Source organism: Centropristis striata, chromosome 8 (genome assembly GCF_030273125.1).
Source record: "Centropristis striata isolate RG_2023a ecotype Rhode Island chromosome 8, C.striata_1.0, whole genome shotgun sequence".
Lineage (NCBI taxonomy): Eukaryota > Metazoa > Chordata > Actinopteri > Perciformes > Serranidae > Centropristis > Centropristis striata.
Window position 1 is genome coordinate 26,432,450 of NC_081524.1, and position 24,070 is coordinate 26,456,519.

At 39.3% G+C, this 24,070-nt stretch overlaps 1 protein-coding gene across 1 annotated transcript in view; it reads left to right on the forward strand.

Annotated features, from left to right (window-relative positions):
* LOC131976684 (TGF-beta receptor type-2-like) overlaps window positions 1–23,519 on the forward strand; it is a 43,132-nt gene extending 19,613 nt beyond the window's left edge. Inside the window, exons 4-10 of the mRNA XM_059339829.1 lie at window positions 6,204–6,499; window positions 6,592–6,840; window positions 8,162–8,275; window positions 8,466–8,603; window positions 9,245–9,386; window positions 21,094–21,221; window positions 22,329–23,519. Coding sequence (XP_059195812.1) covers window positions 6,204–6,499; window positions 6,592–6,840; window positions 8,162–8,275; window positions 8,466–8,603; window positions 9,245–9,386; window positions 21,094–21,221; window positions 22,329–22,589 — 1,328 coding nt within the window. The 3' untranslated portion in view covers window positions 22,590–23,519. The remainder of the gene's footprint in view (window positions 1–6,203; window positions 6,500–6,591; window positions 6,841–8,161; window positions 8,276–8,465; window positions 8,604–9,244; window positions 9,387–21,093; window positions 21,222–22,328) is intronic.
* The last annotated feature ends 551 nt before the right edge of the window (window positions 23,520–24,070 follow it).

Genomic DNA, 24,070 nt, shown 5'->3' on the forward strand with positions numbered 1-24,070 from the left:
AATGTACCAAAGCGACTGAGAAAAACTGTAATACCACCCATAACAACACATATGAGACACATTTTGCACTTCCTAGTAAGGTGCTTGTATTTTGCTGCCAGTACAAATGACCTCTGGGGTCGTTTTTGAAGAGAGACCAATCTCCAAACTAGGAAGCGCTGATCATATGTAAATCAAGATTATGTTAATGTGTTTTCATCTCTCCTCAAATGTTTTCAGAAACTTATTTTGGTGACTGTTGAGCTGTAATTTGAGAAAGTTTGGCACTACATCACACTCTGATAATGATACCTTGGAATTTCAGTAACGAGTAGTGGCGGGGACAGGGAACACTTTGATGGGAGGAGGAAGTAGATGGAGACAGAGTGAAAGAGAGTTGTTGGAGGGAGGGGAGGGGCCGGCCGGCATCTGACCTCAGTGTTACTTCCTTAACGTGTTTACACAAAAAGAATGCATCGAGCCACCTTTTACCTGTGGTAATACTTTTGCTGGTCTTTTGCTACCAGCAGCACCAGCTTAATGAGCAATACGTGAGAGTGCTTTATATTCGCAAGATGAGCCTCCTCATCATGCCAAAACGGTTAACGCCGTCGACAGGAGAGGAGGAGAAAACCTCTCGCAATCCTGCCAGTTATGGCAATATATGTACCGTAATTCGAGAGCAGAAGAAGAAAAAAACTTCCTGTCATTGATACGAAGGTCCGAACTATAAAAAAAAGTTGTTTTCACACTGCAAAAGGTTCGGACCTTGGTTCCTTTGGTCCGGGCCGAGACCACCTCTTTTGGTCGGACCAAACTTTGGTCCTTTGGTGCGGACCGTGGTCCGCGGCACCTTTCACACCTGGAATTTAAGTTCGAAACAAACTGAAAAGTCCTAAAGTGACTCTAAATTGCCTGTAGAATGAGCATGAATGGTTGTCTGTCTCTATGTGTCAGTTCTGTTATAGTCTGGACACGTGTCCAGGGTGTACCTGCCTCTCGTCCAATGTCAGCTGAGGTGGGCTCCAGCCCCGAGTTCAGATAAGCGGTTAAGGATAGTAGATGGATGGATAATGCAAAAAACGGATTCATGTACAACTTTTATTTAGAATATACGTGATGTGAAAACTTCAGACAGTAAACATGGCTCCGAATGGGAAGATTTGATCAAGTCAGCATGACAGATCAAATTAAAGGCCTAAATGGAATAGTTTTGTGGGCACAGAAGACAAACTGGCACAGTAAAGTGTTCTTCAACCCCCTCAGTGTTTATAGTGGCTTTAAGCTATTCATCCATCACCTGTTGAACATGAAATCATGTCTGGCTTTGTCAGTTTCCTTTTTAATATCCAACTCAAAGCTCTGTTATTCACAAAACTGTGTGAGGATCCAAGTAATTAGCAAGTGGTTAGAGCATTAACAGTGTGAGTCAGACATGGCAGCGTTTAAAATCCCATCATTACATTCTGAAGCACAAACACACACACAAACACACACACACACACACACACACACACACACACACACACACACACACACACACTCACACAAAAACACACACACACACACACACACACACACAGATGACGTGTGTAAGTGGAAGCTGGAGGCGAGGATCCCTCTATTAGTTGTCAACCCTCCATGAACACTGCATGAGAACACTCTGGCATACTGATTGGAAAAAGCAGCACGAGTCCTATTACCAGTTTGTTTTGGCACCGTGCGATTGGTTGTGTTACTACCTCGAATGAACACAGCCATACACTATAATGGTGGCAGAGAGACAGCAAGGAAATAAACCTAAAACCTCAAAAACCTCCAAGCTATATTAAAACCATTAAAGCATACACACATGTTCAGACACATGGAATTTGAGAAGTAGTGTCTGACTTTTATTTTCAACCAACTTGACTACAAAACTTAGAGGTCTGTGTTCAGTACTTTTGCATCCGCAAATTTACCCAAAGCAATTTCAGAAAGATTTACTGCTTTACAATCACACACACACACGCACACACACACACACACACACACACACACACACACACACACACACACACACAAACCACAATATAAAGAACCCCTCAAACTCTAAGACTTAAAAATTATAGAATCAAAAAGCAGGAGATTCATTCAGAGGTTCATGCAGCAGAGTTTTATTCTTGCAAAGGCCAAGAGATCAAAATTCATTGAGTTCCCTGGTTGAAACCACAGGAGACCGAATTAAAAGCATTAAAACATCAGTTTATTTGTCATACAATTTTCCTTTTTCTTCTTTCTTCTTTTCTTCTTTTTCTTCTCTCATTGGTTCTTTCTTCTCTCTTACCAATATGTATCCTTGTAAACATGAGATATGGTTTACACCCATTAGCTGTGTTTTTTGTTAGAGTGGGTGAGGGCTAAATCTGTATCTTCGTAAACATGAGGTGTGGTGTGAACTGATTAGGTGATCATCCTGCACTGTTTTCTTTGCTTGAGTGGTGTGAGGCTATCAGACCATGGCTGGGTTAATTTTGCTTGTTTTCATCTGTGGAGGACTGAAATATCTGTTGGTGTCAGCATTTTTACCTTCCATGTTACCTTATATGGGCACTAAGACTTCCTGTGTGTTGTTCCTAATACTAGATGAGAGTTAGGTTCATTTTTCTTAAGAATAATCACACTTTTCATTATTATCACCTTCAAAAACATCCTTTTACAAGTCTTTCAACACATATCAACACTTTATCTTACTTTACTCTGACATTACTTTTGTCTTCAGTCTGGCCATCAAAGTGATTGCTCACTGTATCTCAGGTAACAGCTCAAGTCAAGAATAATCATTACTGCTTTTTGCCTTATTAATCACACACTCTATTGGATTAAATGCATGCATTGTTTTATAATATTTTCTCACAACAACTTCTGTGTGTGTGTCTGTTCTTTTTTCAGCAATAGGCTGCTTCATCCAAAGTGTGTGAAGGAGCGATATTGCAGGTTCTTTCTTCCTGCATCAGTCAGACTGTACAACCAGCAAATACACCAAAACTGACAGTAACTGCACTACCTATCTCCAGTACTTCAATCAAGTGTACTATCATTTCATTGTGCAATATAAATACTTTTCTCTGTGTAATGGTGCAATTTCACCCGTTGAGTCTGATTATATTGTATAGATTGTCCCTAATTTTATATTTCGTATTGTTTAAAATTTACTTTTTAAAAAATATTTCTTGTTATTAATAGTGCTTGTTTCTATTTACTCTTGCATTATTGATATATTTATGTTTGTTTCTATTTTTGCAATACACTTTTTGCTACTGCAACCCTGGAAATGTCCCCATTTTGGGACTAATATAGGAATATCTAATCTTATCTTATCTTTGTTGGAAAAGAAACACCAACAGATCGTTGTGGTAGCCTGTCTGGTCATGTGTGCATTTTAGTGTCCCACTCTTCACTGCTCTCATACGGTGGTCATCACTGGTACTTAGCCCCATTAGCTGCTAGCCACCGGCTTAGCCACCATATTGAGAACTGTGTGCAGGCAATTGAGAGAAAGGGAGGTAAAGCATGTCAATCAGATGTATCATACAGTAAGTATAATAAAATCATATGACAGTTGCAACGGAAAGCTGGACAGCTTAGTTGAGCTTCATCAGTTTCCAGCCAGATGTTAAGCTGTAGTGTCCTTTGTTTTACTGACTGAGACTCTTCCTCTTTGTATTGATTAGAATTGGATCGAAGTTCGTTTTTGCCCATTCAGTGTTCAAGCTTAAACTGCTTTGATTTAATGCCAACTGGCTGAATTGGTATTTGTCATGACACATTCAGGCAAATTAAAAAATCACTGACATATGTTAGCTGTACCAACAGCATCTTGGCACTACGACGCCATGCAGTCAACACGATCTCTGGTAATGAAGTAACGTTTGTTGACTAATGGATGCACAAGACACTCGTCTCCATAAGGAGAATGAGTCGAGCCACATGAAGGAGGTCCTAGAGGTGGGAAGACAGAGCACTTTGTTCATTTCCTCTAGAGTTGGAGGGTTTTTGTGGTGGCAAATCGAGATATAGCAGAGTTTGTCTCAAAGTCTTGTTCTCCGCTTCTTCTTTTTTTGCTTATTGTCAGTTGGCAAACAATCTTAGAGAAGCATTCCCATCACCAGGTGGACTGGAGTTGCTACACTCTAGTTCAAACAGTTGCTAAGTGAAGCGCATCACCTATTGGTAGAACCTTTATAGATAAATGGTAAATGGGGTCAGGACAATGGGGAATACTTCTTGGTAAAATAGGAAATAGATGACTGATGAAACATAAGATGAGGTAGTGAAATACAGTGGGGGGTTTTTATTGCTATATATTCAATTGTACTTTTGACTAAATAACCTTTGATCCATTTGTAGGAATCCATATCACTCAGTCATAAGCTCTGTGCATGTGGAAAATCTGCAAGGTAGTGGTAGTCCTTCAATGGTCACTCTTCAGTCCGAGCTCCAATGCCAATGTGGCAGCTTGCTGAGGAGGGTGATGTTCCCCAGAGAGACTGAGTAAAACACTTTGAAAAAGTGCCTGACTAGCTCAGACCAGGTCGGGCCGGGCCAAGCCGAAGCAGACAGACTCTCGACTGTTTCCTCACCGCCACTGGAGCTCTGGGGGTTGGCTGCCGTTTGTCTGAGCTGGCAGTTAGAGTCAGAGGAGGTAGTTAATGCTATATGTAGCACTCCATGGAGTGGGGAACAGAATGTTGTTTTCATAGCGCAGGCTTCAAGAATGACCTCCCTTTGGTAGGATCGCCTGTGTTGGACTGTTACTGAATGAGCAGTGAGAGGAAACTGCAGTGTGCTGGTATTTCTGCATGCAGCACCCAAAACACAAACATAAGGTGTGCTGATCAAAGACCTGCCACTAAACCACCAGCTTGCTTTTCAGTGGGATGTATCGTATTCATAAATGCGTTATGCTATAAAAATAGCATGATGGGAATCCAGAAACTTTGCATTTAAAAAAAGATTTTGCATTTTCATTTTTTGTGTGATGGATTCAAATCGCCTTCACATGCATGAGGGAATCACAGGAAACAATGTAGCAGTTAATCCAATGTTAAGGCCAAAATACATGCAGTGTTCAATAAAATAGAAGCAGCTACCTTGACTTAGGAAGCTGTGCACTTTTATGAGGTTGGTTTTATTTTGTTTTCTCTATGCGTAGCTACACGGCCCTTGGGTACTTCTACATTTCATATTAAAACAAATTAATCAAATCAACATGTATCCATGAACCTAAAACAATTGAGCAAATTCATTCTGGATTAGTTCTTATAGCCTTCGCTTCCAAGCCTGTCATAACCAACTGTATCACTTGGCAAAAGGGCAAAAGTCAATATGCACACAGTAAATCCGACAGCAACCAGACGCTACAGATCAGCCCCGCCTACATGACGCATTGTGTCGGCAGCCCATGTATTTTGGCTATATGTTTTTATGCAATTGATGAAGTAACTTCGTATAGCACTGCTATGTTTAACATTGTAAAATGATCACACAGCAACTTTGTGATCATTTTACAATGTTAAATAGAATGATCATATCTCGAAATATATCATACGAGTTGTTGCATGAGATACATTGCTCTGGTAAACCCTAACAAACCTAAGCAAAGATTTAATAAGTTATTTTCCATGGAAGACTGTTACATGAAGGCAGTCACCTGAAAAGCTGAGTTTCAGTAGTTCAACAGTCTTTTAACAGTCCCAAAATAATAACTACTCTTGTTCTTTAATGGTGCTTTGTCCCCATGTGGGCGGTTAATGAAACATTTACGCTCACCTCAGCTTCAGATAGGCAGTGAAAACGCTGCACATGCTGCTAACCAAACAATGAGCTGCCAGCACAATCATGACTCATGTTTACAGTATTCACCACAATCAGCACTTGCTATGCCACAGTCCTCTTCATGGCTGACTTTCACGATTCAGTAGAAAGTCAGCCTTGATTTCAACAAAAACCAACAAGCAGTTTAGCTCTCTCTTATGGTTGAAATCTGTAACCTGCAATTCGGCATGTCATAAATGCTGTATAGATTTGGTCACCGTTTCCCCTGGAAAGTGTTTATCCCAATAGTCTAAATCCTGTATGTAATCCAAAATCAACGTGTGTCTTACGTGGCTCATGAGACTCTTGATCTCATGCCATATATTCTGCACCTTTTTATTCATCTCATCTTGTGTCTCCTTTCACAGTTGTGGATCCGACTCTGGACGATCCCTTGGTGTCAGTGATTCTGGTGAGCCTGCTGCCCTTGCTGGTGATGGGGATTGTAGTTGTGGGAATGTTCTACTGGTATCGAACTTATCGCAAACGCATAACCCAAGAGTGGGAGAGCAGCATGAAGAAACGCAAGCCAAAAGCTGGTGGGCTGGACTGTAGTGATGCATGTGCCATCATGATGGATGACGATAGGTCAGACAGCAGCTCGACGCACGCCAACAACCTGAACCACAACACGGAGCCACTGCCTATTGAACTGGATCAACTGGTATAGACATAGTAGCATTTCACATTTGTTTCGTGGTGCGACTCTGCTTTAAGCCATCTTAACTTTAATCATTATTTGTGATCCTGTTACAGGTGGGAAAGGGTCGTTTTGCCCAGGTATATAAAGGTAAGCTGAAACAGACCACCTCGGATCAGTTTGAAACAGTAGCTGTGAAGATCTTCCCCTATGAGGAGTACGCCTCCTGGAAGAACGAGAAGGACATCTTCTCAGATACAGACCTCCGACATGAGAACATCCTCCACTTCCTGACAGCTGAGGAGAGGAAGGTGGAGAAACAATACTGGCTCATCACTGCCTTCCACAACAGAGGAAATCTACAGGTGAGACCGCCACTGTCAGGTAGCCCAGAATAAGTGAGGCATGTTGTTAGTTGCAGTAATGGACAAAGTATTCAGACCCTTCACTTAAGAAGTACTAATACCACACTGCCAAAACATTCAGTTACAAGTCCTGCATTTTCTTCAGTATTTTAGCTGGATTGCAGAATTTCTGGCGCAGGTCCTCAACCTTTCTTATGAGAGTCCTGTGGTTAACCCACTGAGATATCTTAAGTTCTGAAAGTATTTTTTCTTCCTAATATATGTCATATTTAGGCATGCATAAATGTCATGACGCTAAAGGTATTTTTATGGTTAAAAAGGATGTTGAGTAATACTAAGTTTGGACGTGGAATGGACATCACTGTGTGGTTGTTTATGTACCACCATTTCACAACCAAACTAATTGCCAATGAAATCTTCTTTTTTTTTTTTTAATTTTCCAATTAATAAGTAGTTGTATCAGCTCATAACAACGGTTCAGTTTTTAGTGTCCGATCAGGAATGTTTGCCGGATAGTAGCTCCATTGGCCAGTTTGTAAACCATAATAATACTATTCACGTAGAAGTGTGCCGTATCGTATCGTTTAAGATAATACCGGTAGATTTTTTTATGCGTAAAAAAAATGCTAATCATGATATTGGCAACATTCCTTCTTCTTGACATAGTGGTGTAAGGGATTCCCATTAATTACCTAGACGGTGGCGGTCTGCCAGACTCTCATATGCTGCGCTAATGTCACATTTCAAGCTACTGAAAGTATATCTACACTATTTATAATATAAAGTTATTTTGCGTTGTGTTGCCGTTGCTCAGCAGTGTCAGTCAGTCAAAACCCTGACCCACCTCTCAGTCCTTCTCCGCAAAAATACACTGAAATATCGTGATATTCTTTTAGAGCCATATCGCCCACCCCTATGTTCACATTGTCATTTTGTACTTTGCATTTTTGTCTGGATCCTCTAACGTTATTCTATTACCAAAGAACGTCGGCCTCTCTGTGTGTTGACGAGCATGTGCGATAGAGGGGGATAATTGATTGCAGATCTCATTCTCCCAGATGGATAAACAAAATAAAAACAAAAAAAATGATCGCCAGATATACTTTGGCAGTTATTAATATACCTTGGAGGCCTGCCTTGGTATAGTCTTTGTGTGGGAAACAATGTGAATATAAGTTAGATTTAGTTTAAAAAATCGCTAGTATGCTACTTAATAATATGCAATTCCCACAGTGAAATGTTTTGTTGACGTTGTTATTGAAAAAAAATCATAAGTTTCAGTTTAAACCTGTTTTAAATCACACACCCCTCTGCCCTCCAGGAGCACCTGACGCGTCATGTGATCAGCTGGGAGGAGCTGCAGGTGCTGGGCAGGTCTCTAGCACGAGGAGTTGCCCACCTCCACAGTGACCGCCTTGTCTGTGGACGCCCTAAGGTGGGACTGTGTGAATATGTCCATTCGACAGTTAACATAGAACTATAAATCAATACTAATCATAACAGTATATCCCATTTATATAGTATTTATTTTTCTGTTTGAGTGATGACGTAATGATCTCCAGCAATGTTAATATGAAATATCTCTATAGTTTTTATATATATGTTTTTATGTTATGTGCCTAAAGGTGCCTATAGTTCATCGAGACCTGAAGAGCTCCAACATCCTGGTGAAGAACGACCTGACAGTGTGCCTGTGTGACTTTGGGCTGGGACTCCGTTTAGACAGCAGTCTGTCTGTCGATGACCTTGCCAACAGTGGACAGGTCAGATGAAAAGTCTCTTTTAATAACCTTCAGTTCATATACATATACCTATTGACACAAAGTAGTCCCTGTCTTTCAAGTAGGATTCAAACCAATTTAAGGCTGTGCCAGAAAGTCCCACCCAGTTCTCCAGTCGGTCTAGTAATATGTTGCGATCGACTGTGTTGAATGCCGCAGATCCAGTAATACTAAGACTGAAATTCTGCCAATGTCTGTGTTTAAGTGAATGTCATTGAAGACCTTAACAAGAGGCCTCTCAGTGCTGTGGTGTGGTCTAAATCCTGACTGGAAGACATCGAATCAGTTGTTCATTAACATTAAGTTGTTCAGCTGCTTAAAAACAGCTTTTTTCAAAGATTTTACTGAGAAATGGTAGGTTTGGTATTGGTCTATAATTATTAATTATAGAAGTGTCTATTTTTTTTTTAATAAACCCTTGAGTTGGTCATTCACCAGCCTTTTTAGGACCTTAGCCAAAATCACAAGTTGGACTTGGGTCTATAGTTATTCAAAACGGAAAGATAACCACTTTTCAGGGTGGCATCATGAGGATGGGTGGGTGATTTGCTGGCAGATAGTGTGTTAAAGGGTAGAGGTAGAGGCTTTAAAACGTTTGTTTGTTATCTGTGTGTGTACTTCAGGTGGGTACGGCACGTTACATGGCGCCAGAGGTGCTGGAGGCCCGGCTTAATCTGGAGAACATTGAGTCTTTCAAACAGACCGACATTTACTCCATGGCCCTGGTGCTTTGGGAGATGACATCGAGGTGTGAAGCTATTGGAGGTCAGTGCACAAACACAAACCACAAACACACATGCTCTATAATAACATGTTTTGGTTCACTTGTTTAAACGACTGGGATGACTCAATGTGACGAGGGCTCAGGTCTTGAGTTTCAGGTTATCTCAGCCAGTTCCGCACATGATCTGATTGGCTTGTAGTGATTTCATCATGTTACAGTCCTTACATGTAGCAGTGGAGGCAGCATGTGAAGGTTTGTGTCACATCTATAAAGTAATGAGATAAACATGAGGCTGTACTTCTGTTCATTGGTCCTCAGTATAGTGCGCATTAGAATTACGATAACATCTCTAAAATCGTGAGATGCCTCAATTTCTTTATCCTTGTTCCCTATTGTCCTGCATCCATATCACATAACATGTGTCTCCCTGTAAAAGCAAATGACATGCCGGACAGGTTTTATTTTCAATGGAAAATGCAATATTTTGAGATAGTTTTGGCATTAAAATGCATTTTGTTACATTTTTGTAAGAAAGTTGCATTCTATTGTAATAATCTCCATTCAGTGAATGTACAGTATATGATCTAAACTTCGTTAGTTATTCCGATTATTATTTTAGATCTTGCCAGAAAAGTGTGTGAATGCTGTTGTTATTTATAATGCTACCCTTCAGCATTCAGCCCAGATAAACCCAGTGGTCCAAAGCGCTTGTGCTAGCAGTCCAAACACAAACACTCCCCAGGTGCTCTGAGCTGTCCTGACGACACGGCAAGCTGAACTAGCTAGCTGATGGCTGCTAACTAAAAGCAGTTGGCAGTAAGTAGTACTAAGTAAAGCTTTCTGTCCATCAGGAAACTTCATAAATCAAAGAGAGTCGAGGCAGAGCAGCAGGAGGATACCAAAGGAAAAAAACGGAAGCATTTTCTTCATGAAATATCTTTGATCATCTTCAGTTAGATTACGTCTCTTGTCTAGTCTTTTTGTCACTGCATTTCCCAGCAGAACACCCCAGTTGAATTTTAGCCTGCATGCTTTTTTCAGCTAGAGCAACTAGTTAGCAAACTGCCACTGAGTGTTTGAATGCCACCTATGCAGAGACCAAGTCGAGTCCGAGTCAGTCTCAAGTCCCCAGTGTACAAGTCAGAGTCACCAAAGAAGAGCCAGAGACGAGTCTGAGTCAAATCATCAATACCTGAGTTCAAGTCCTAATCCAAACCTGAGTCCCCAGTGTTCAAGTGTCCTAATGATATCCTCCCTTGACACCATCTAACCCCACATCTTTGGCCCGTGGTGAACGTTAGCTTTGGTTAGCTGGTATAGCTTTCACTTACTTTTCTGATGTTGTCCCAGTCTCTAAAATTTGGAAAAAAGCAAACAGCAGATGTATATCTTGACATGTTTTACTGTGAAGAGCAGGTCTGCCACTGCTTGTACCAAATATGCTCAAGTCCGAGTCACCAGAGTTGAATCTGAGTAATCAGAGTGCAAGTCTTGAGCCGAGTCCTGAGTCCCGAATATAGTCCCGGGTTTTGAGTCCAAACCCAGGACTCAAGAAAGACACAAGACATGTGCTTTATTACACACACCTATAATATACAACATGTATTACACACAACATCTATTAGACATGACATGACAGGATGAGGAAATGGTCAGTATTTAACACTACCATATGACTCTGTTTGGCATTTCTGTTGCTCAGAAAAGTAAAAAAGAAAAATCTCAAGATTAATCTTAAAGAAAAAAACATATTTTTTTGTTTTTGTTCTGGGCAGTAGACTAGATTATAGACAGGTTTGAATGCATGTAGAACTATACAGTGTTGCTTCATCTGTTTTGCAACCTTACTTAGTCATCAACAGGCCGCCAACTCTAAGACAGCAGGAGGTTCAGGCCACCGATTCCTTTTATTCAGTCACTGGGGGTTTGTGTGTCAACAGGGAGTCTGATGGTCATGTCTGTCAGACTGCACCTCAGCTCCAGGTCTGCAGCAGGAATCTTAGGAATGTCTGACATGTGAGGGAGACGATCTGAACTCTGCTTCTGCCCTTCTTTGGGCAGGAAATCATAGAGAGGGAGAGCAGGAGTGGCTAATATTACTAGGCTTTTTTGTTTTTTTGTTTGTTTATTTTTTTTATATTGCTCAAATATTTGTACTTTGATACTTTGGCAAAATATTTTTTTCTAACCTTCATGCACATGAAACCATTGAATTGAATTGGATGAATGCTGTCCCTGTTTCCGCTGGTTGTGTGTGTGTGTGTGTGTGTGTGTGTGTGTGTGTGTGTGTGCGTGTGTGTGTGTGTGTGTGTGTATGTGTGTGCATAAAAGAGAGGGGGGGAGGGAGGGGTTGATGCTTGAGGCATTACCATCTATTGTTTTTCTACTCCTAAAAACTTTATTGGTTTTTGATTCACATCTCCTTCCACATTTTTCATTGTAGTACTTCAAACATCAAAATATTCTGCTTAGTTAGGACAATCCAGCTGCTTTCTTTCTCATTCATAACTTTCATTATTTCAGAAATATAACACATAATCTGTATTTTTTCTCTATTCAGATAAATGGGGAACATGACATAAATTTAATTCTTTTGACACTTTTTCATGCGTTTATTACTCATTCATAACTTGATGATGCAGAAAGATGCAGCCATCTAGAATTTACCCTCCCAGCCGAAGGCCTGAAGGCTGCCAGATTGTACTGTAAACATGGCAGTTTATTCAAATGCAGGGTGTAACCATGAGATGGCACTTCCTTCACAAACACATAATACACTCAAAAAGGTAAATTGGATGGCTGGTGTATTTACTTATTAAGTGTAACATGTATTCTGTATGATCAAATTTAGGTATTGTTATTTCGTCAGTTTTGACTTGCGGCCGATCAAATCGAATCAAATCAAATTTTACTCTATTTATCCCCGAGGGTAAATTCAGTTAGTCTGTTAGCTCTGTTAGAATGAGAGAGCCTGATGGCTGTAGGAGCGAAGGATCATTTGTATCAGTCCTCAAACAGGGAGAGAAGCCGTTCACTGCTGTCCATAAAGGTTTTGTGTAGCGGATGATCCGGGTATTTCAAGATGGATTCGAACTTCTTGAAAGTGCATCTCTCCACCTCTCAATCGGTGCATCTCTAGTTTTAACAGTTTATGCATACAGACATATGGACAGAGGAAAATATGGACAGTGCGTTTTAGGAGCACATCATGGAGTAAAAAGGCACAGCCTGTTGCGCTTATACAAAATTTGGAATTTTAAGCAGAAGATAACGATTGAATATTGTACTTTTCCCACGTTTAAACAAACAGTGGCAGCACATCTAATTGATGACATAGTGTTTCTTTGCATAGCCAAGATCCGCATACAGCTTTGGTGTGACTGCCAGGACAAAGTTACCCACTTGACTTTAGACAGCCAGACTGGAATAAAAGAGGACTCAATCAGTATGGAGAGGGGGAATGACTGGAAGAACCAATAACTCTTTCATGGTATGGTGTGTGAATATTTTGACAATCTTGAAAAACAGAAATCTACATTTTAACTCTAAAGCCAAGTCACAACCCTCAAACAACCTTTTGGACTGGACAAAATGTTCTCACTTTCCAAAAAGCCCTTAGTCTTTGAGTTTAAAACTCAGATTTGACCTCACATAGATAGAATACACACACAAACTTTTCTGTTTCCCCCCATCTACTCTCTTGAGAGCAGATAGGGAGTGTCTCTAGTCCACCTTGTTCCCTCCTTTTCTAGACAGTCTGAGACATTTAGAATGAGACAGTCACATTCCAACATGCATGTATTTATCTGTGTGTTTATTTCAGAGAGTGAGTTTATAGAAACAGAGGAAGAGAGAGGAAGGTACTACGCTAACAACCTCATCTAGCCCTGTTTCTACTGTATATCTCAATCTGGGATCATGTGTGCGTGTCTGTCCTCTATCTCTATGCCAACAACAGGGGACAGAATAGTGGATAGAAATACTACCCTGCACTGGCACTGATGTTGTGGTCAGTTATAGTACAGTTCTCTGTGTCTCTGAGCATTTTATTTACATATCCTGAATTAGCCTGCAGGGCGCGGCAGTGCCTGCATGTTCTGTCTGAGCTGAGGGTTATGCAGGGTAATGGAGCGGGGCGAAGAGTTTGCACTGTGCCAAGCAACAGGCTTATGGTCCACGAAGGAGACAGCCTTTGGCAACAGCTGGTGAGGGGGTGTTGTTACACCCCGATGGGGCAAGGGGTTGAGGGACAGCAGACATTTTAGAGGAAAAATGGGCTGTTTGATCTTTTCATAAATACACTCCTTCACTTTATTGCCCAGAGAAAGATGAGACGTTTGATACTGCTCTCATGTCTGTGTGTTGAGTCTTTGCCCATGTCAGAAGTTCAAAATATGCCTAGCAAAAGCTTCTAAATGATTGTTGTGTATCTTTGTATAACACAACAAGAAAAGCACAGGGATTGTTGCTGTCCTCGCTTTAACTATTTCCAGGTGCAGTGACCTCCTGGAGACTGCTCCATGAACACATTAAGTTTTGTTTGTTCATAAATAATTACAGCATGTAACTCCCCCTAAAATAATAAATAGACATTTTTTTCAGGTTTTTTTAAAATCCAAACGTGATAAAACTTCTTCATCTGTCAACATTAGACGTAATGGTCTGCAATTTTTTTTTAAACTATGTAAAGAGCTAAGACACCTGTTTCTGCCTACTTCCTGCCTTCATGCTAAGCTATACCAACTGTCTTGTGGTTCTAGCATGTTGCTTCATATAACATCAGATATTATTCTCTCATTTTGATCTCCACAAGAAAAACAAATTCGTTTATTTCCCAGTAAGTCAAAAAAGCCCATTAGCACAATAATTAGCATCACATTCTGTGTCGGTGTTAGCTGAGTGGCTAATCTCTGGTCCCTTTGCCATGTGTCCAAACATTATAATAACAATGACACAGACTGAACATAAAACAGAACAAGGCAACTGAAGCATGAAAGCAGCCCCAAAAAAATCAAGCTAAAAAGTCAAGCATTATTCATAGCCTGAAAGAAGATATACAATGCATTTGATAAATAAAAAAAACCCAACATGTTATGCAGACACTGAAAGCAAGGAAACATGACAACATCATTAGCATATAACAGAAATCAACCATCAGTAGTGTGACAAAGACAAAAGCTAGGCACAAGCATATGACAACATACAAGACAAGCTTGTAGTTAAGTGCAAGTATAGTATGTATATAAACAATTGTCACCCAGATTTTTGGATTATTTACAAAAGAATGGAAGTAGTAGAGTCATTTTCAGGCGAGCTCTGTCCAACACCTTGACCAATACTGATGTTAAACTTCACAGTCTGACATCGTGTGGTTTATTTGTGCATGCAGGTTAATTTCTTCTTCTAATGATGTAGCGTAACTGTATCCCAAATCGGACACCGTTCAGCTAAGATGCTATCAAAATTCACATTGACTACTAAAAATTATCATATTTCCTCGCTGTAAAACAATGGGGGCTGCTGAGTTTTTTCGGGGGAAATTGGATGTTTCTGGGTAAGCCAAATAAATATCACCGTTATCAATCATCGTTATCAACACACCCTGACCTTACTTCTGTCCTTCACAATAAAATACAGTACAGTAAAAATAAAGATGTATTTTTAAGATCATTTCCCGAACGTTCTTACTGCTTTCAAGTCAAGTCAAGTCAAGTCAAGTCAAGTATAGTTTATTTGTCCCAACTTAGTCAATTTGGTTGCAGTCTAGGTGTATAAAAGACATAAAAAAAATACATTCCAACACACATACATACAACAAATCACAGCCTCATTATATATATAAAAATAAAAAAAAACAAGAAATAGTGCAACAGAAGGCAATTCCAGGTGAAGTGTCAACCACATAGGTCCCCAACATCAACATCGACAACATCATCATCATCAATATCAAACTCATCGTCATCATCACCATCACCAACATCACCATCATGGTTCAGCCAGGTTCAGTTCCCTAATGGAAGTGGGGATGAATGAATATCTGTACCTGTTCTTTTTCACCATAGGGGCACATAAGCGCACACCAGATGGTAGCCAGACATACTCAGAGCTGAGAGGATGGGTACCATCTGATCTCTCATCAGAGTTACTTTCATATTGTAATTAGACATGTAAATCTCCATGAACATAAATTAAATTTCACATGTTGATTGCTAAATATGTGAAAATCAATTATACCTACACTGGTGATGGCGATCTCATTCGAAATTACGGTGAAAACACCGTAAAGTGCGACATTGCAGAGTGTCCGATTTGGGATACAGTCTCTAAAGTTTGCTCTGCATCAGTGTGGGAGCAGTCTCATGTTTTATACCTGTTGAGTCTAAGGTGAACGGCAAACATGGAGCTGTATTTCTTTAAAGATAGCAGATTCCAGACAGTGTAGCCAGCCGCAGAGCTTTCTGCTAACCTCCAGGCCACAAAGGTTTCAGACAGATAATCTGAAAAGGAAACTGTTGTAAACCACTTTCCGCCCCCCTAGATTGGATTTACCAGGCCTTAAACCATGGGCCCCAGACAGCGGAGGGGAAAATGAGACTGAGGCTCTGGTTGCAGTCTCTTGTGAAATATGTTCTCAAACCACGGATGAAATTCTTCTCATAGCTTTCAAATGTCCAGAGCTGCTGAAGGGAAGCAGGCACCACTCCTCATATAGACTGCTGTGACATTCTCTATGTCTCTGTGTCCCAGATACCACTCAGAAATATGAGAACAAGTGGATAAGAACCAAATCAATGTCATAGCATGAAATGAGACCTTTTCCACTCCAGTCATGTCTCGATGTGCTCCACCCTCTTTTTTATTTCTGTTTTCAACTTTGTCATTTTAGGTCAGATTGCTCTCCACTGTTCTAAATTTCAGCTGTATCCAATCCAGGAAAATGTGTGTTGCTGTATTTATACCAGCTCTGAACAGCAGAGAGCTGAGCACAATACCAGCTCTGGCATACATTACCTCCAGGGGAATGGGCAGGGTTGGGTCCTGTTTTAAAATACTTAAACCAAGGGAAGTTCCACATGTCAAAAACAGGAAGTGTGGGCCTGTAGATTCAGCTCCTCTGCACACAGTCCTGATCCCAGACCTTCTACTTCCTGTCCGGGGGCTCCACTCCAACCTTCCCACTTCCTGTGTTTGAGGACACAGCGGTAGAGACCACAGGAGTTTGGCTTAAATGACACTACTGCAGCTTTTCCTAGATTTCATGGCACCGTTCTGCTACTTAACATAAACAACATACATTAAGGGTGTTTTATTTTGGGTAATCAGAGAGTCCAGATAGTTAAAGCATTAAATAGTTGGCTGAGATAGAATCATTTTGAAGAGGTAGGTAACTTTGGATAGGACAGTCATTTTTATGCCATTATGCTATTATGCCATTTAGGATTATGGAAAGATTTTTCCAAAAGTTCATATCATCTTCTGTTGTTTCAAGTGATGGTTCTTGTTAGTAAAAAAAATATATTGTCTGCATAGCTACTGATTTTGTGGTGTGTTGTAAGGGTTAGGAATCCTGTGATGTTATCATTTTGATGTATTGATAAAGCTACTGGTTCAGGGAAAATAATGATGATGAGAGTGGGAATTATTGCCTAACCACTCAGTGAAACTTTGTGATGTTAACCCATTTCTGAAAACGGAGGTGAACCATTAATTGTGTAGTATTTTAAGCACTGAATAAATGCAGTGTTTCAAATAATATTAAGATTAAGATGAATTACTTTATTAATCCCACGATGGGGGAAAAAGAAAAAGAATGTCCAAGTTACTTTGTTGACTGACTTTTCTGCATCTAGTGGAACAAATGATGTGTATGTATTATATTTATTAAGCTGAATAATCTATGCATCTTATTTAGTACTTAGTACACTTAGTGAGGGGCTTACTTTTGAATTTGAGTTGTGAGTGTTTTACTGATAATTGTGTATGCTGTATTCACCTAAAGTGGGATTTTTGATAACTGCACCAAGTTAATGGGTGAGCTGGCCAAACACAAAGCACTCATTACTCAGTTCAGCAAGTTTTATTAGCACACTCGTATTCCATACACCGCACAATTCCGAATGGCTCTTTTACAGTACAACAAAGTCCCGTACACCGCTCGACTTATATCTGTTGTAGTTTCCAGCAATAATTCTTCAGCAAGCCTCAATGTGGCCCTATCTTCCTGCCCTATACATCGCATCAGGACAGACCCCACTGGTCTATATGTTCCCCTCTCTCATGGTGTTATCAGAGTTAAGTTCACAGAGTGAGTTCCCACAATGCCTTGCGTCTTGAATATCAAGTAGGTCGCCGCCCACTTCATGTCCCATCATGCAGGGAACACCAAATTTCCTTCACAGTGGGATTTTTGAATTTTCTTTAATGTTGACTGTCAATCTAAGACAAAGTGTGAAACTCAACAGTGTATATCTTTTGGGTTTGGGTTGTCTAAATTGTTTCCCCTGCTGAGTTATTTATGACTGGAATAACAGGCATGTCTTTGCTTCTTTTTAGTTGGTTAGCTTAGTATTTGTTGTTGATTTGTTATTGTATCTAAAACTGTCATTTTAAATCTTTGAATGAGGAAAAACTTAAAAATATATTTATGAGATTGATTTGTTGGAAATGGTTTATGTTTTTTCTTCCTGAACTTGTTGGACATACATATTGTTTAATTCTTTGAGTTTTCACTACTTTACCGTTTTCCCAGAGTAGGGATGTTGAGGTATCCAGAGGGTCATTTATTTGTACGAGGGATGCCCACTTTCTCTTGTCCTCGTCATTAAGCAGCATTATATTGAAATTCCATCTAGGGCTGGGTGATATGGACCAAAAGCCATATAGATTTTTTTATTGCAGTGAGAGCAAATGTTCAGTCATCGTCAAATATGACATGTCACAAGTAGTTTTATTGAAACCGTTTATTTAAGTGAACATAAATACTGTATAACAACAGGAGTAGCTTTTAAAAAAAAAAATATTGATATAGCTTTTATATCAATATATCGCCCAGCCCTAACGCCATCTGTTTATAGGTTGTTGAAGTCATGATCCATGATAATAATGGGATGGATTTTAAAGTCTGATATGTCAGATATGATTGAGTCTATGCTGGAAAGGGATTGGTGAATTGGAGAGTATCTATGGCCCCGTTCACACGAGGACGCTCGCGGGTGAAAACGACAAAATATTTTATCGGAAGTGCCTTTCGTTTAGACGGTGACGGCGTTTTGGGGGCTTAAAGACGCAAAAATCTGAAACCACCTTCCAAAGTGGAAAAGTTAAATACGCTCCGCCGTAGCGTGTCGTCTACACTGACAAGACGCAAAACTCTGCTCAGATCTCCTCACGTCACGTATGTGTTTACGTCACATACATGCTCCAGTACAGGAAAATAAACAAACATGTGGGATTATTTCCATGCGTCGGACCTTCAAGCTGCTCTGACAGCTCTAATAAACTTACAGGAGTCTTTCCACCAAATGTACAGGATATGTACAGATAGTATTACTGAACAGAGAAGGATCTGTAATTACCTCTATCACATTTTGGATGCAGCAATTCGTCGGAGGCGAGCCAGACGGCTGTAAACAAGACCTGGGAGATCTAGTGGATGGTGGATAACTTTGTGGTAGCAGTAGCTGATGGAAATGTGTGGCGTGAAAACTTCTGCATACCCAATGATGCTCTTATCGATTTAAGTGATGCCGCCTGGCATGCATACAATCAAATTTCACACACTTTTGCGTCACCGTATGCACGCAGATTTCCTCCCGAAAATGCTCGTCTAAACGAGGAATAAAAAGTGAAGACGCGACGCCACTTTTGTGTCTTCTGTTCAGACCGTCCTCGTGTGAACGGGGCCTATATGTATATTCTCCGCTTGAGGGTTTTTTAGTGCCCAAGTAACTTATTTACCGTTTAAGTGGTTCAGTAGGGTGCCTGATTCTAGGGCTATTTGTGATGTTAGATATGAGATGGTGTTCATATTGCCAAATTGCCTCCTATTATGATTGGATGATACCAAGTGAAGAGAAAATTGCCTACTTAAAAAATATACAACTTCTTCAGACTTTACTACAGAAACGATTCAAACATCTGAAAACTGTTCAGCTCTTTGAGAATGTTCATTCTGCTTTTTTCTACCTTTTTCTACTTAAAAGATTGTGCTTATTTTGATAATTTCTTAAAATGGCAATGTTAATATTCATCTCAACTTCCTGCTTTGATTTTGATACAGTTTAGCGTCAGTGTTTCTTTCCACGTCTTTAAGTTCTTAGCTTTTTTATGTAATGCACCAACCAGGTAACAGGAGCTCACAATCTTCATATCTCCTTCAACCTACTAGACTTCATTTAAACTGAAAAGAGGTGACCAAATATTTACTTCTGTAAATGATTTGATCAACTACTTGTGCATACTTTCAGCTGCAGAAACTATTCAAATGTCAAAACATTAAGGACATTTTATTAATCATTAGTAAAAAATATTATTTCAGCCTTTTCAGTTAATTAATTTCAATTACTGTCCACTATCTATGACAATATTACAGTTTCACTTCCAGCTTTAATAGTAGTGTATTTCAGCTCTTAAATTTGTTTTGGTAATGTAGTTCAGTTTCCAACTTTGCCAGGTTTATATTTTACCTTTTTCAGCGGTGCAACCGATGCATTTTTAGATTTTTCAGGTAGTTAATTTAATATTCCAGCATTTTTAGCAATGTTTTGAAATTCACTTCAGTTTTAACATTTTCTAGTTAACAATGTAAGTGAATAGAAAGTATCTTCAACCCACTTGATTTTCAACTACTTACACATACTTACAGCTTTCAGTTGCAGTTAAGAGACTTTGAACTCTTAAACTCGTATTTATTATTTTATATTATTTTATCTTTTTTTTTTTATTTTATTGTTTTTTAAGTTTTTGAATTATCACAGTTTTCAGACTGTGACTTTATAAGAGATGTGTTTTCTGCAGGAAATTTATTTTCTAGACATATATAATTTTCTGGCTCAGATTAGAAAGGGAAAATGACTTTGCAGGAAATACTTTCTCATTTCACAGCAAATGTGTGATCCTGAGACCCGTCTCTTTGGAGCTGAAGACAGACTGCAGCTGTTGTGAGTTCGGCTTCATGAAGTCTGGACCCAATCCCAGAACTTTGTTTTTAATTTCTTGTGGGTTCTATGTTATGCTCTCTCTCTTTTTTCCCTCCACATGAAATAAGAAAAAAACAAAAATGACAGATGTTATTTGGAGTTCTCTACAGTCTGAGGTTGAGCTAATTGCTTGTTAGCGGAAGCTGATTTGTTGTTTTTAGAAAGGATTATTGTTGAAGTGCCAGAGCAAGCATTTTCCCAGCATGAAGATATCATAAAATTAATTTTTTCCCTACAGCTCAGTGGTTTGGGGTAAAATCACCCCATATTAGGATACTTACTTTCTAATGACATGAAGTCAGTGGGCCACCTGCTGCCCTCTGTCTTAAAAATTCCCATTTTTTCCCCATTTTTTTTTTTACCTTAAAACTGTCCTGTGTCATACATCATGCGATGAAATGTCAAATCTGGCCAACTCATCTACATCTTCATATCACATACTTGCTAAGCTGCAAATAACAGAAGCATAATTGCACGGACAACATAACATAGAGGATGGTTTCTGCACTTGAGACTGAGGTGATGATGTGGGTTGTATTTATGTTTGCAGAGGTGAAGGACTATGAGCCTGCGTATGGCTCGAAAGTGCGAGAGCACCCCTGTGTGGAGAGCATGAAGGACAACGTGCTGAGAGACAGAGGAAGACCTGAGATCCACGACAGCTGGCTCAAGCATCAGGTCAGACACACCAAGCTGCTACACTATAAAAAATATCTGTAGATTTTACGGTGAAAAACTGCTAAACCATGACAGTAAAAGACTGTAAAATTATAAATGGGTTAATTCAGTTTCAGTAACAATGAAACACCATAAATGTAAGCCAAAACAGTATTTTTTGCATTTAAAAAAATAAAAAATACATTACTCCACTGTTAAATACGCTGGCACCGTGTTTGTAGCAAAAATATACTGTAACAATATACAAGCCATCATTTTTGCATTTATCTTTTGTAAAAATACTTTTTCTCACTGTTAAATGTGCTAAACACCATATCTCTAACAGCAATATACTGTTATATTTAATGGTAAAATCTTTAATTTATGCAGCATTTATACAGTATTTTCTTGTCAATTATATGGCAAAACAGCGTCTCTTTTGATAGAAAACTTTTTTATTTTTCACAGCAAAATATGGAATAAAATGGCAATAGTAAACATGAAATCAACAGTGCTAATATAATTTTACCGTAATACTACAAAAAGTTGCACCGTATTTATTACGGTAAAATTCTGGAAACCACAGCTGCTGGTTTTATCGTAAAAACAACAGGGTTTTTTTTACAGTGTAGACTGGGATGACATTAACATAATGTTGACACAGATACTGTGTTCATCCATGTAGCATGGATATGAGCCATATGAGCTATTACTGATCATTTTGTAGGAATTCCTTTTTTGTATTATATATTTTTACATGGACAGAGCGCCTGATACTGATACTCCCTTCTTTTAAAGGAAAGGAACACTGTGTGGATTTAATTAGCAGATAATGCATTTGATGAATCTCCACATCAATAACATTAATACCAGTGCATGGATATGCAAAAATAATTTTGACATGACACATATTATGTTAAGCAACATTGATTATTACACCCTGACACTGACACTACTGGAATATGGTAGTGTCTGATTTGGGTTGCTCAGAAATGTGGCTATTTGATTGAACATCAGCATTTTTGGGGTCTTATTGAGTCTTAAATGCGTTTTGAAAAAAAGAGTTGGATATAAAGCGTTTTATTTACTGTGGAGTCTCACTTCCTTGCTCTCTCCCTCTCTCTGCAGGGCGTGGCTGTGATCTGTGCTACCATTATGGAATGCTGGGACCATGACCCAGAAGCCCGGCTCACTGCTCTCTGTGTTGCTGAACGCATCTCTGAGTTGGAGGACGAGATGGACAAATTGTCGAGCCGCAGCTCATCAGCAGAGAAGATCCCTGCAGAGCTGAAGTTCCCCATAGAGGTAGACATCCCGGGGGAGGAGGTCAAAATCTCAGAAATACAGGACATCATCGCTGCGGACTGCTCCATGAGCTACGAGAAGTGAGAGGAAACTCTTCATGGACTCTAAGGGACATTTTTCAACGAGGGCACTTATTCTGCTTTGATGAGATTGAAGACAAACGTCTCAGCAGTGATGTTAAGGAGTTGAGCTCCTACATCTCATGACAGTGTTATATCTTTTTCTAGCCCAGCAAAGGTTGACTACGGGCAATGCTTTTGGACTTCACTGCCTCTAAAATGTAACAAGTTGCCTTAATCAGCTGACAAGCTAAAGAGCCAAAAAGCCAATGTTAACTGGAAGCTTCCAAAGATGCGCTGAGCATGGAGGCAGTCAGGTTCTCTCTGAGCAAAAAGTGAAATAAAAAAATAAAAGAGGGCAATAACTATTAAACCAAAGACATTTGATGTGCAGCATATGATACTTGCAATGTGATGCATTACAGATGTTTGTTCACGTAGTCTAACATATTGGAGTTAAATGGAGGTTGTGCCTAAAAGTGTCTTTGTGTGTCTGACTGTGAGCCAACACTAATCACCCTCCCTAGCAGGAATCCAAAGGAATGTACGTGTGTGTGTGTGTGTGTGTGTGTGTGTGTGTCCGAGTTGTTTCTACCCAGCTATACTTAAATCTTGTTTGCCAGATAAACAAGCACAATGTACATAGAGTTATAACTGTACATACAGAAGGGAATGTAAACCTACTACTTACCTTTGAATACAGAGATTAAAAGACTATATAGAGATGTATTTTTAAAAACATTTTGTATGTTTTATTTTTATGTCAACAGGAAACTGAGGAGTGTGCCAAAGATCCTTACATGCTTTACATACAATATATGTAATTTGTAAAAAAATAAAAATAAAAATAATAATAATAATAATAAAGTATAAATCTTTGACGAAGTAAAGACATTTCTGTATACTAAGATTCTCTTCTTATTCATTCTGTAATTCATCCACTATCTTCTGTCTGCACTGGGTTTTTTTTTATTTCATCCAACACTTCTTCATGTCCATAAGAAGGTGCAAACTAAAAACTTTATGCAAATAAAATAAACTTTTTAAAATGGAATTATATTTTATTTTTGTAATAGTATAAAACTGAAAACATGTAAAAGTCTTTGTTTCTGATTGGCTATTCCCACTCAAAGCATACAAACAGGCCACAAACTAATGGGTGACGTCACAGTCACCACGTCCATTATTAATATACAGTCTATGGTTCAGACTGGGCTTGATTGACAGCTCCATCACCCTCCTGTGAACATTGTTGCATTGTCTAGGGTGGGATAATATACATCTTTATAATTCTTATTAGAACATGGAGTTTGGTAAACTCAAATAATTTCCAATGTAGCTCTGCCCATTTTGGACCTGAGTAGAGTCTATCAGCCATAGCTGACTCTGTGTGTAGTGGTGTGTAGGCTCTTCAGAATAAAATCATAATTGACGATGTAACCGAACAGCTTTAAAAGCAAAAGTTCCTCCCACACCTAAGAAGAAAGAGCATATTCTCCAACAAAG